This window comes from Camelus dromedarius, chromosome 25 (assembly GCF_036321535.1).
Source record: "Camelus dromedarius isolate mCamDro1 chromosome 25, mCamDro1.pat, whole genome shotgun sequence".
NCBI classification, from domain to species: Eukaryota; Metazoa; Chordata; class Mammalia; order Artiodactyla; family Camelidae; genus Camelus; species Camelus dromedarius.
The window spans coordinates 13,104,955-13,117,425 of record NC_087460.1 but is presented as its reverse complement, the minus strand read 5'-3'; the positions used below and the strand labels follow the sequence as shown (position 1 = coordinate 13,117,425).

At 34.7% G+C, this 12,471-nt stretch overlaps 1 protein-coding gene across 1 annotated transcript in view; it reads right to left on the bottom strand.

The window, feature by feature from the left end:
• LOC105096489 (solute carrier organic anion transporter family member 1B1) overlaps positions 1-12,471 on the bottom strand; it is a 59,264-nt gene that overhangs the window by 23,908 nt on the left and 22,885 nt on the right. The window contains exons 3-5 of the mRNA XM_010988834.3: positions 5,518-5,659; positions 2,762-2,894; positions 502-623 (exon numbers count right to left, since the gene is read on the bottom strand). Of these exons, the coding sequence (XP_010987136.1) occupies positions 502-623; positions 2,762-2,894; positions 5,518-5,659 (397 nt within the window). The remainder of the gene's footprint in view (positions 1-501; positions 624-2,761; positions 2,895-5,517; positions 5,660-12,471) is intronic.

The following is a 12,471-nucleotide window of genomic DNA, read 5'->3' as shown; positions in this document are numbered from 1 at the left end:
AAAAGAGAAATTTATACATTCCCCATAATACATAAAAGTCTTTTTTCTCTACCTCATTTCTTTTTATTTTGAATCTTTTCTTATCTTATAGATAGAAAAATTAGTGTTATAATTTATTTAAATGTACAATTTGCACTATAATAGGTAAAAAATCTTTAATTGGTGTAATAATTTGCATTTTTCATAAAGTTACATTTTTAACATATTTATGTCACTTCCTCTTTATTTTTATTGCATATATCCTTTGCCAATTTCCTATCAAAATAGTCCTCATTTCTTATTACTTCTAAAAGCTCTTTATATATGATATGTTAATACTTTTCCTATTTATATTCTTTTATTTATATTTATTTATATATAATATATATTAACATTTTTCCTTTTTTAAATCAATTTTGCTACTAGGTATCACAATCATTTTTTACACATGTAATTCAATTGTTAAATTTTAGAATGTTTATTAGTGACATTATTATTCATTAGTATCAGTTCAGTTCTTACCTTTGCCAACTATCTCTGGTGATGTTCTATTGAGTAACAAATTTTGATTAATCGAGCAGATTGATAAGTTTGATGTTGAATTCTCTGATGGATTAGTAGAGATGTCTTTAGAATATCTGTAACTGTAAGAAAATTACTATATTTAAAATTTTGTTTATCTACTGAATATTTTCACCTTTCCCAAAAATACAGCGGAATTTTCCCCTTTGTTTGCACCATTCTCTTCTTCAAATTATCAGGATCCTCTCTAACAGTTTTCAAGCCTGTATTTTAGGAGATGTGATGGGTAAAAGTGAAATAGGAGTGTTGTAAGAAATATCATGCAATAGTCCCCAGGCAAGGTGGCTTATCGTGTTGCTCTCATCCTAGGAGTGCTTATATTCCAATCAAGGTATGAAATACCTTGGTTTAATGCTTTAAAAAAAAAACAACAGGTAACTGTATTTATCCATTCCCTTTGAATTATCTTCAAAGATGGTCACAATCTAAACTTTCTGACAAATTTTACAATGTTTAATAAACTTTAGAGCAGTGTTTTCAAAATCAATCTATAATTATCCTGATTCATCTGCATTTTTCATCAATAACTTGTCTGATTTTCTTTCATGGATACACACACACCCACACACATACACTGTCATATGCCTGGCTCTTCAAAACTTGGTTTAAAAAATTCTAATCCATTTCAATTTTATGAAGGACTTAATAGGAACAACAGAGATGGAGCTAGAATAGAGATAAATGCTGATATCCAAAAATGCACGGATAGACTCAGAGGTATTATGCTTAGTAAGTCAGGCAGAGAAAGACAAATATTGTATGTTTTCACTTATATGTGAAATCTGAAAAAAAAAAAAAAAGAAGAAAAACGAATATAACAAAATCGAAACAGACTCACAGACAGAAGACTTGTGGCGGTTACCAGTGGAAGAGCGGTGGGGGAAGGGGAGAGATAAGGGAAAGGCATTAAAGGGTACAGACTATTAGGTATAAAACAAATAAGACACATAAAAATAAAGAATCACTATGCTGTACACTTGATGCTAATATAATATTTTAAGTCAATTATACTTCAATAAAAGAATGCTGAGGAGCTACCCATGAGGTGGTTGATTACACAGATCTTCAGTATAAGAAAAATTCACTGTGTATAGTGATAGCTGCATTTAATGCATGTACTCCATACAAATCATGCAGAATGAAAAGTGGAGAAGATTGAGGAGGGAGTCTAGGCAATACTGACCTTATTGGTGCGTCAGCCACAGAAGAAATGGATGGGCATGATGAAGAAGCCAAAAGGAGGAAATACATGGAGAGAATAATACAATGAAAATAGGAAGGATCAGTACTAGGAAGAAGATGAGGGTCAAATATAATAATTAACATGGTAACCAAAAGGCATGGCTGTTGGTGTTGGCAATGAGTAAGTAATTGGTATCTTCAGCAGAAACTGCTCACTGGCCCTCAATATCCATTCTTCTCTCCTTCCATAGTAACAGAAGGTGGGATTTTTAGCTGGGAAGTGGATACCTAAAATAAAGTCTATTTTCCCCAATGTCTTTATATCTGGATGTGAGGTGTAACAAATTTCCAGCTAATGTGAAGTTGGTAGAAGTGTTATGTTTCTGAAAATATGCCTCAGCCTGTGTGCATTCTGTTTTCTCTTCTTTTTTTCCTCCCCTTCTTCTATCCTATGGCAAGGAACAACATTGCCACCATTCGGACCATGAAGTCAAAGCCATGCAAGGCAGAGCAATATGATAAAAAGGACCACACCATTCCTGGGCTGGCTACATTAACTCTTTATGTAAAAAAACAAGCTTCTATCTTACTTAAGCCATCACTATTTTTGGTTTTCTGCCATTAGGATCTGATTCTAATTATAACTACACAGTGACTTAAGAAGAAGTCTCAATGGAAACAGCACTGGGAAAAATCATATTACAGTGGGCTGAGTGGTGAAGTCTTACTGAATATCATCAAAGTCTTGTAGGCAAAGACACAGAATACATATTATAACTAAAAAGTCTCAAAATGCTTATTTATAGCCTATGAAACTACACCTTATTTATTGCTATTCATATTTCAATATCAGTGAGCATCCCATTAGGTAAAGCAATTATACATAGAAATATACTCAATTTCTATACATACTTAGTGCATATTCTTCTCTAAAGGGGATTCATTATGTAAAAGAAAAAAATAAAATTCTATCATTAATTTGCAAGTAAATGAGAATTAATGGCACAGAGCCACTTACTATCCCATGAAGAAATGTGGTAAAGCGATCAAAATACTTCCAAGTCCCATAATAAAGCAACCAGTTCCAATTAGCTTCGGTCTGTGTAGTTTGGCTCCAAAGTAACTCACAAAGACAATCACAAACAAATTTCCTAGAAAGAGAACAACATTATTTGGATGTGATTCCTCATAGTAAACAGTGCCTGAGTCCAGTTTTGTGTCCAGTAGATGGAAGGCCCCAGAATGGATACAAATAGAGCACAAGACATGGTACTTTCTGTCAAAGATCAGGTAATTTAATTAAGATGAAACTCACTTATATTAAGCCATTCACTATAAAGTTGTACAGTAGTAATAATAAGTAGGATTGGCTTTAGATAAGAAAGAAAGCTCTTCAATTACTTGGCAGTATTAGCAAAGCAAAATTCTATTGAAGAATTTGAAGTTGAGTGGGTTGTACTGGAATGGAGAAAAATGGACAAAGTCCTGACCTGAGGGAAAGGTATTTATTCATGCATTTTGAATTCACTCGTAGCATTCTTTAAATTCATAATAAGTACCTGCCATGGTGTTAGAAGTCAGAAATTTTTAAAAAGAATAAACCATGCATGGAATCAGCCCTAGAAGAAACTGCAGACCAGTGACAAAAATAAATGGATAGATAAAGGTGCTTTTAGACCACAGAAAAGGAAAGCGCAAATTAATTAGTGGTTTCAGGAAAGTTTCCTGGGGGTAGGTCACTTGAAATTTAATGTTTATAAGTTATTTCCATTAAAAAGAAGAAGACAAGCATTCTAAGTGAAAGGAGTCAAGACCAATTCTAATCCATCTGGAGCTACAGGTATAATAATGAACAGACAACAGCCAAGAATTACGGAACATTTGATGGAGAAAAGTAACATGAAATAGAAGCACCAAACTGAACCGGCAGATAAAGCAACTTACCATGAAGAAACAGTTAAATAAGGAAACTAGAAAGAGAAGAAACTGAAAAAAATCCAGTTGGTATCTCTAGAGGTACAAAGGTATGTTGCATCTGTAAATAAGAACTGGCAGATTAAAAATAAGAAGAGAACAATAAAGTATTGTTGTCAATTAAAAATACTGTAGACAAATGTACATTTGGGACCTGATACAATAAGATGGAAGATGGCATCAGAGAAGATGGATGGAATTTAAAGAAAAAAATGCAGACATTTAAAAAGGAAAACTTAAAGAAAAAAATGGCCAGAAAATATAATATTTATCTTATATATATTTCAGAAGAAATTAGAGGGGAAGAAACAAATTTAAATATATAAAATAATTTCCTGAGCTAAAGGAAGGCTTAAGGCTTCAGAAGAAAATTTCTACATTTCTCCAGCATAAATAATTGAAAAGAGAGAGTCCTAGATACATGCTGGTAAAATTTCTGAAATTCGGGCATAAAGAGGGGGTAACTATTTGTGCATGACAATAATACTAGTTATGATTTCTTGCATGTAATATGGGATGTTATGACACAGTAGATGTTTTACACATTCTAAGAAAAAAGATTTTGAACTGTTCATTTCATATTCAGTCAAATTATCACTTGACTATGGTAGTAAAGTAAATACATTCGCCAACAAGCAAGAGCTCAGAAAAATGTCGTATGTTCAATTATTTCTGGAAAAAACTAACTAATTGAAGACATACTCCAGGAAAACTAAAGATGAGACTTGAAATAATAAGGTTCAAGAAGTAGTGGTGAGAAAGAAATTAGTAAAACTTACAACCGTGTCAAATAATTGCTGTGAAATAGAAAGTTTAACAAACATAATAAGAGTCAACTCCTCAATAAAAAAGAGATATACAGTGAATTAGAGTTTAAAGCTTACAACAATCTAAAACTAAAGTTCTAGATGGTTCTATTAAACCTGGGAGGTGGAATCATAAAGGATATGCTTGGTACAATAGCCTGTGAATCACAAAAAGCTAGAATTCATAACAAAAAGATAGATAAGTCCTCCTTCATATAATTATTTTGTAAATAATCAATAGCCAAGTATATTTCAAATAAAGTTAAGAAATAAAGAGCAAACTTGTAAAAAAAAATGCATGATTTATACAATAGACATAATTTTTGAGTCCTTTCAAATTGTTAAAATGTGGGGGAATTCTAAAATGAGCAGAAGTAATTAGCTACCAGTTCATAAAGTAAGAGAAAAGAATGTTCAATAATTATATAAAACCTCACTATTATTGGAGCAATCTAAACTAAATTGATGGCAACAAAGCAATATAATTAATGTTGTAAGAAAAAAAAAACTTTTAACTCTAAATTTTGTATCCAGTTTAACAGTAGAATCTAACAAAGATTGCTTCAAAATGGTTTCTCCCTTCTCAAATCATCAGAATCATAAACCTCTCTCCAACCTTTTTCTTTGCACCTTTTTCTTTTCACGGCATCTAAAGAGAGGGAAGATTAAGCCCTGTAAAGTATCAGTTTGCAGGAAATGAGTCTGTTTTTCAGCCTTATACTTTTGACATTCTGGGCTAGATAATTCTTTGTTTTGGAGGCTGTCCTGTGCATTGTGGGATGTTTTAAGATATCCCTGACTCCTACCACTAGAAGCCAGCAGAACCTCTGACCCTCAGTTATGATAACCAAAAATGTCTCCATATATTGCCAAATTGCCCCTGGGGGGCAAATTCACCCTTGGTTAAGAATCAGTTGTGTAGAGCGTGTATGAAGAGTTTTTACCTCTGCAAATCTGGTTACTAAGTAATAATAAAAGTAGAAATAAAACTTACCAATTTCAAAGCTTCCATCAATTAAGCCAACAGTAGAAGATGATATGTCAAACCTCCTTTCTATTTGAGTGATGGAGCTTTTCATAAGGACCGCATTTAGTGCCTTAGAAATAAAGCTGAGGCACAGGGCTCCCAAGAACATCTAAGAAAAAACAGAAGGAACGGGGTAAATGATTACTCAAAGGACTACATAATGTTGATATGTGCCCAGAATTAAAATAGCTTTTCTTCTTTACTTAATATTATTTTTTATCATAAAAAGCATACCTACCTTTTCTCTATTCCAATTGGTACTTCTTAGTCCTCTTAACAGTGACATCACTATACCGATAAAGTATCATTTTTTAACTTGGTTACGGCATCACATTATTAAAGCAGGACAAAGTTGTTAGCTGATTTCTAAGAAGCTAGTTAATGATCTGAGGTGGCCATGATGACAAGCTATTATTTATCACCAAGTAAATAGCAGAGGTGAACTGTGATAGGAGTGGCTAGACATTCTCAAAGGAAGCACTTCCAAGAAGTCAGCTGAAAAATGGAAATTTTTTCATTTATAAAACCTCACTAGAAAAAGAAAGTAAAGAAACAATCCCCTTTAAAATAGCACCCAAAGTAATAAAATATCTGGGAATAAATCTAACCAAGGAGGTGAAAGAATTATACACAGAAAACTATAAACCATTGATGAAGGAAATTAAAGAAGACTTTAAAAAATGGAAAGATATACCATGCTCTTGGATTGGAAGAATCAATATTGTTAAAATGGTCACACTGCCCAAGGCGATCTACAGATTTAATGCAATCCCTATCCAATTACCTAGGACATATTTCGCAGAACTAGAAAAAATCATAATAAAATTCATATGGAACCATCAAAGACCTAGAATTGCCAAAGCATTACTGAAGAGAAAGAAAGAGGCTGGAGGAATAACTCTCCCAGACTTCAGACAATACTATAGAGCTACAGTCATCAAGATAGCATGGTATTGGTACCAAAACAGACATATAGACCAATGGAACAGAATAGAGAGCCCAGAAATGAACCCACAAACTTTTGGTCAACTCATCTTTGACAAAGGAGGCAAGAATATACATTGGAATAAAGACAGTCTCTTCAGCAAATGGTGTTGGGAAAACTGGACAGCAGCATGTAAAACAATGAAGCTAGAACACTCCCTTACACCATATACAAAAATCAACTCAAAATGGATTAAAGACTTAAACATAAGACAAGATACAATAAACCTCCTAGAGGAAAACATAGGCAAAACATTATCTGACATACATCTCAAAAATTTTCTCCTAGAAGAAATAAAAGCAAGAATAAACAAATGGGACCTAATGAAACTTACAAGCTTCTGCACAGCAAAGGAAACCAGAAGTAAAACAAGAAGAAAACCTACGGAATGGGAGAAAATTTTTGCAAGTGAAACTGACAAAGGCTTGATCTCCAGAATATATAAGCAGCTCATACGACTCAATAAGAAAAAAATAAACAACCCAATCCAAAAATGGGCAGAAGACCTAAACAAGCAATTCTCCAAGGAAGACATACAAATGATCAAAAAGCACATGAAAAAATGCTCAATATCACTAATTATCAGAGAAATGCAAATCAAAACTACAATGAGGTATCACCTCACACCAGTCAGAATGGCCGTCATTCAAAAATCCACAAATGACAAATGCTGGAGAGGCTGTGGAGAAAGGGGAACCCTCCTACACTGCTGGTGGGAATGCAGTTTGGTGCAGCCACTGTGGAAAACAGTGTGGAGATTCCTCAAAAGACTAGGAATAGACTTACCATATGACCCAGGAATCCCACTCCTGGGCTTGTATCCAGAAGGAAATCTACTTCAGGATGACACCTGCACCCCAGTGTTCATAGCGGCACTATTTACAATAGCCAAAACATGGAAACAGCCTAAATGTCCATCAACAGGTGACTGGATAAAGAAGAGGTGGTATATTTATACAATGGAATACTACTCAGCCATAAAAACCGACAACATAATGCCATTTGCAGCAACATGGATGCTCCTGGAGAATGTCATTCTAAGTGAAGTAAGCCAGAAAGAGAAAGAAAAATACCATATGAGATCGCTCATATGTGGAATCTAAAAAACAAAAACAAAAACAAACAAACAAACAAAAACAAAGCGTAAATAAAGGACAGAAATAGACTCACAGACAGAGAATACAGACTTGTGGTTACCAGGGGGGTGGAGGGTGGGAAGGGATAGACTGGGATTTCAAAATTGTAGAATAGACTACACTGTATAGCACAGGGAAATATACACAAAATGTTATGATAACTCACAGAGAAAAAAATGTGACAATGAGTGTGTATATGTCCATGAATAAATGAAAAATTGTGCTGAACACTGGAATTTGACACAACATTGTAAAATGATTATAAATCAATAAAAAATGTTAAAAAAAAATGCTTTGCTGAAACCCTTCAGGGAGTTTGGGGTTTTGGGGGGTAGGGGGCACAGCATGAGCCACCTATGCTCCTTGCTGGGCTATGCAATAAACCTTTCTCTGCTCCAAAAAAAAAAAAAAACAAACCTCACTAATATTGGAGAAAAATAAATTAAAGTGAACACAACAAAGCAATATAGTCAGTGTTCAAAAAAAAAAAAAAGACTTTTAACTCCAGTGGTTATAGATGTTTTATATTCAATTTGATTTTGACAAAATTTATTGATTCATCTTTCTTACAGTCTACATTTATATCCATAAGTAAATTCCTTTTATATCTAGTATTAAAATATTATCCTGTTATGACCTGCATGTTTGTATCTCCACCAGATTCATATGTTGAAATTCTAATCCCCAAAGTGACGACATTTGGAGATGGGTCCTTTCAGTGGTATAGATTTCCCTCATTATCCGAAAGCAGAGCATCCCTCTGAAATTTTCATAAGCCAAAATGCAATTACCTTACGACATATCTTGCTAACAAATGCACAAAATAAATTGAGACAAAGGCACAGATGCTCACAGACACAGTTCAAGTCTATGGCAGCCTGACACTGAGATGCTGAGTGTAGTTCCCAGGGACAGAGCTTGGCGGTGTCTCTGTCATTGCCGGAAGTGCCCATTGCCCCTCTAACGGCTCGCTGCAAAACAAATGCTAAATGCTATTTTTACTTTTTTGCCCTTTCTTGTAAAAGCAAAAACTCTCTTTGGATTTCTTTCAGTCAGCAGAAAACAGGTACCAATGCAGGTCCTTGGTAAAAGTGAATGGTGTAAAGCAAACCTATAATCAGGCCATGAGGATGGAGCCCTCATGATTGGATTAATATTTCTCCCTCGGCCATATGAAGACACAGCAAGAAGACAGCCATCTGAGAATGAGGAAGAGGGTTCTCACCAGAACCCAACCATGCTGGTACCTTGATCTCAGACTTCCAGCCCCCAGAATGGGGAGAAATAAATTTTGTAAATCCCTTAGTCTCTGGTGTTCTGTTGTAGCAGCCCAAGCTGACTAGCACAAGCCTTTCTCATCACCTTCTACTCTACCAGTGGTAGCCACCATCGTGTCTAGAGTGGATCATTGCATTAGCCTCCTAATAGATCTCTGCTTCTGCTCTTGTCCACTTATGGTCTCTTCTCAACACATTAGGTGGAAAAATCCTTTCAAGATGAAAAGTAGATCATGCCCCCATTCCCTGTTTTTCCATCCAATCATAGTAATACCTAGTCTTCCCAATGTCCTCGAAGGCCCCAAATGATCTCTTCTCCCCCTCTAAGCATGGCCTCCCAACAGGTGCCACGTTTTACCTTGCAAATCTCATCTTCTGTAACTCTAGTCCTTGCTCATTCCCCTACAGCTACAGTAGACTTCTTGCTGTACCTTGAGCAATCCATGTTTATTATATTGCCTCAGACTCTCCATTTTTGCTTTTTCTTTCTTCAGGGAACGTTCCTATCCGGAGTCACACTCCTATCACTCACTTCCTCACATCTTTGAGGTTCTTGCTCAGTGTAACTTTCACAGTGAGACTTTCCTGGACAAACTTATTTAAAATTACACCATTTCTCCCCTCACATTACATTTTAATTCTTTACTTGTTTAATGTATATTGCCCTCAATTAAATATGAACTTCATCAGGGCAGGGTTTTTTTTGGTCTGCTTTGTTTAGTGCTAAATTCTCAGTGCTTAGAAAAATGCTTGCAACACAGTTGCTCAAAAAGTATTCGTCAAACTTTTGTCTAACTAGAATCTACTGTGTGTTTTACATGAGGCCATGCTTGAAGAAAAGAGAAAAAGGGCCCAATATAGATCCTCCATAGCAGGCAAAATTTCTTCCTACTTAGAGAACTTTTTTTTAGATTGAGTTATAGTTAGTTTACAATGTTGCACCAGTTTCTGGTGTACAGCACAATTCTTCAGTCATACATGAATATACATATATTTATTTTCACATTCTTTTTCACTGTGAGCTACTACAAGATATTGAATATATTTCCCTGTGCTATACAATATAAACTTGTTTATCTATTTTATATATACCAGTCAGTATCTGCAAATATCAAACCCCCAGTTTATCCCTTCCCACCCCATTCCCCACTGGCAACCACAAGTCTGTATTCTATGTCTGTGAGTCTGTTTCTGTTTTATATATAAGTTCATTTGTCTTTTTTTTTTTTTAAAGATTCCATATATGAGTGATGTCATATGGTATTTTTCTTTCTCTTTCTGGCTTACTTCACTTAGAATTACATTCTCCAGCAGTGACATCCATGTTGCTGAACGTGGCATTATGTTATCATTTTTTATGGCTGAGTAGTATTCCATTGTATAAATACACCACATCTTCTTTACCCAGTCATCTGTTGATGGACATTTAGGTTATTTCCATGTCTTGGCTATTGTAAATAGTGCTGCTATGAATATTGGGGTGCAGGTATCTTTTTGAATTAGGGTTCCTTCTGGATATACACCCAGGAGTGGAATTGCTGGGTCATATGGTAAGTCTATTTTTAGTCTTTTGAGGAATCTCCATACTGTTTTCCACAATGGCTGAACCAAACTGCATTCCCAAAATTGCAGGAGGGTTCACTTTTCTCCACACCCTCTCTTTTGATCATCATAAAATGTCCTTCTTTATCTTCCTTTATGGCCTTTGTTTTAAAGTCTATTTTGTCTGAAATTAGTATTGCTACTCCTGCTTTCTTGTCATTTCCATTTGCATGGAATATCTTTTTCCATCCTCTCACTCTCAATCTATATGTGTTCTTCTCACTAAAGAGGGTCTCTTGTATGCAGCGTATTGTAGATTCTTGTTTTATTATCCAGTCTGCCACTCTGTGTCTTTTGATTGGAGCATTTAGTCCATTGACATTTGTAGCAATTATTGATAGATGTTTGTTTATTGCCATTTTGAACTTAGTTTTGCAATTGACTTTGTATTTCCTCTTTGTTCCTTTCTTTTTTGTGGTTTGATAATTTTCCTTTGTGTTATCTTGGTTTCTTTTTAGTTTTTGTGACTCTATTGTAAGTTTTTGGCTTGTGGTTACCCTGTTTTGTACATATATTAATACATTACTATATCTGTTTGTTTTAAACAGGTAGTAATATAAGCTCAAACCCATCCTACTGAGAACAAAAAAAAAAAAAAAAAGAAGAAGAAGAAGAAGAAAGAAAAGAAGAGAAAAGAAAAAAAGAGAAAACAATCTGTATTTTCTTGCTCCCCTCTCCCATCCTTAATGATTTAGATGTCCTCTTACAATTTCATGTTTATTTTGTTGTAATTCATGGTAGTTATTATCTTTCCAATTATGGCTTTCTCCTTTCTGTAGCATCCTGCTTCTTTTCTATTTAGAGAGGACCTTTCAGTATTTCTTTTAGCATACGTTTAGTGTTGCTAAATTCTTTTAGTTTTTGCCTGTCTGTAAAGTTCTTTATCTCTTTTCTATTCCAAAGGACATCCTTGCTGGATAAAGTATCCTAGGTCGCATCTTTTTTTCACTCAGGACTTTGAATATATCTTGCCATTCCCTTCTGGCCTATAGAGTTTGTATAGAGAAATTGCCTGAAAGCCTTATGGGGGTTCCCTTGTAACTCACTCTCTTTGTTTTTCTCTTGCTGCCTTTAGAATCATTTCTTTATCCTTAACCCTGGCCATCCTGATTATAATATATCTTGGTGTGGGTCTGTTTGGGTTCTTCTTGTTTGGGCCCCTCTGTGCTTCCTGTACTTGGATATCTGATTCCTTCTTTAGGTTTGGGAAGTTTTCAGTCATGATTTCTTCCAATATCTTTTCAATCAACTTAGCTCTTTCTTCTCTTTCTGGGACCCCTGTTATGCATAGGTTGGCATGCTTATATTATCCCATAGGTCCCTTATATTGTTTTCATTGGTTTTTATTTGTTTGCCTTTCAGCTGTTTTGATTGGGTGATTTCTGTTGCCCTGTCTTCTAAGTCACTTATTCGTTCCTCTGCATTATCCAGCCTGCTTTGTACAGCCTTTAGATCAGCTCTCATCTCAGCAAACGAGTTTTTCAGTTTTAATTGGCTCCTCTTTATAGTTTCAATTTCCTTTTTGACATATTCTCTGTCTCTATACACAATCCCTTTTAGTTCCTTCATTACTCCGATCATTTCTTTTTTGAAATTATGATCTAGTAGACTATCAAGGTCTATTTCATTGATTTTTCTTTCAGGGGATTTTTCTTGTTCTTTTAATTGGGAGTGTTCCTCTCCTTCATTTTACTTTTATCTCTCTGGCACTATGGTTTATGGAATATTGGTTATCTTCTGTGGTCCTTAAGGGGTTTATTTATCTATTTTTTTACATAAAGTGGATGCAGAAATAAAACTTAAAAGAAATTTAAAAGAAGAAAAAAGATTTGAAAACAGAGTATAATCAATAACAGAAGAACAAAACAGAGAGAAATAAAAAATCAAATTGAGAGAAATTTAAAGAAAATAAAAGAAGAAA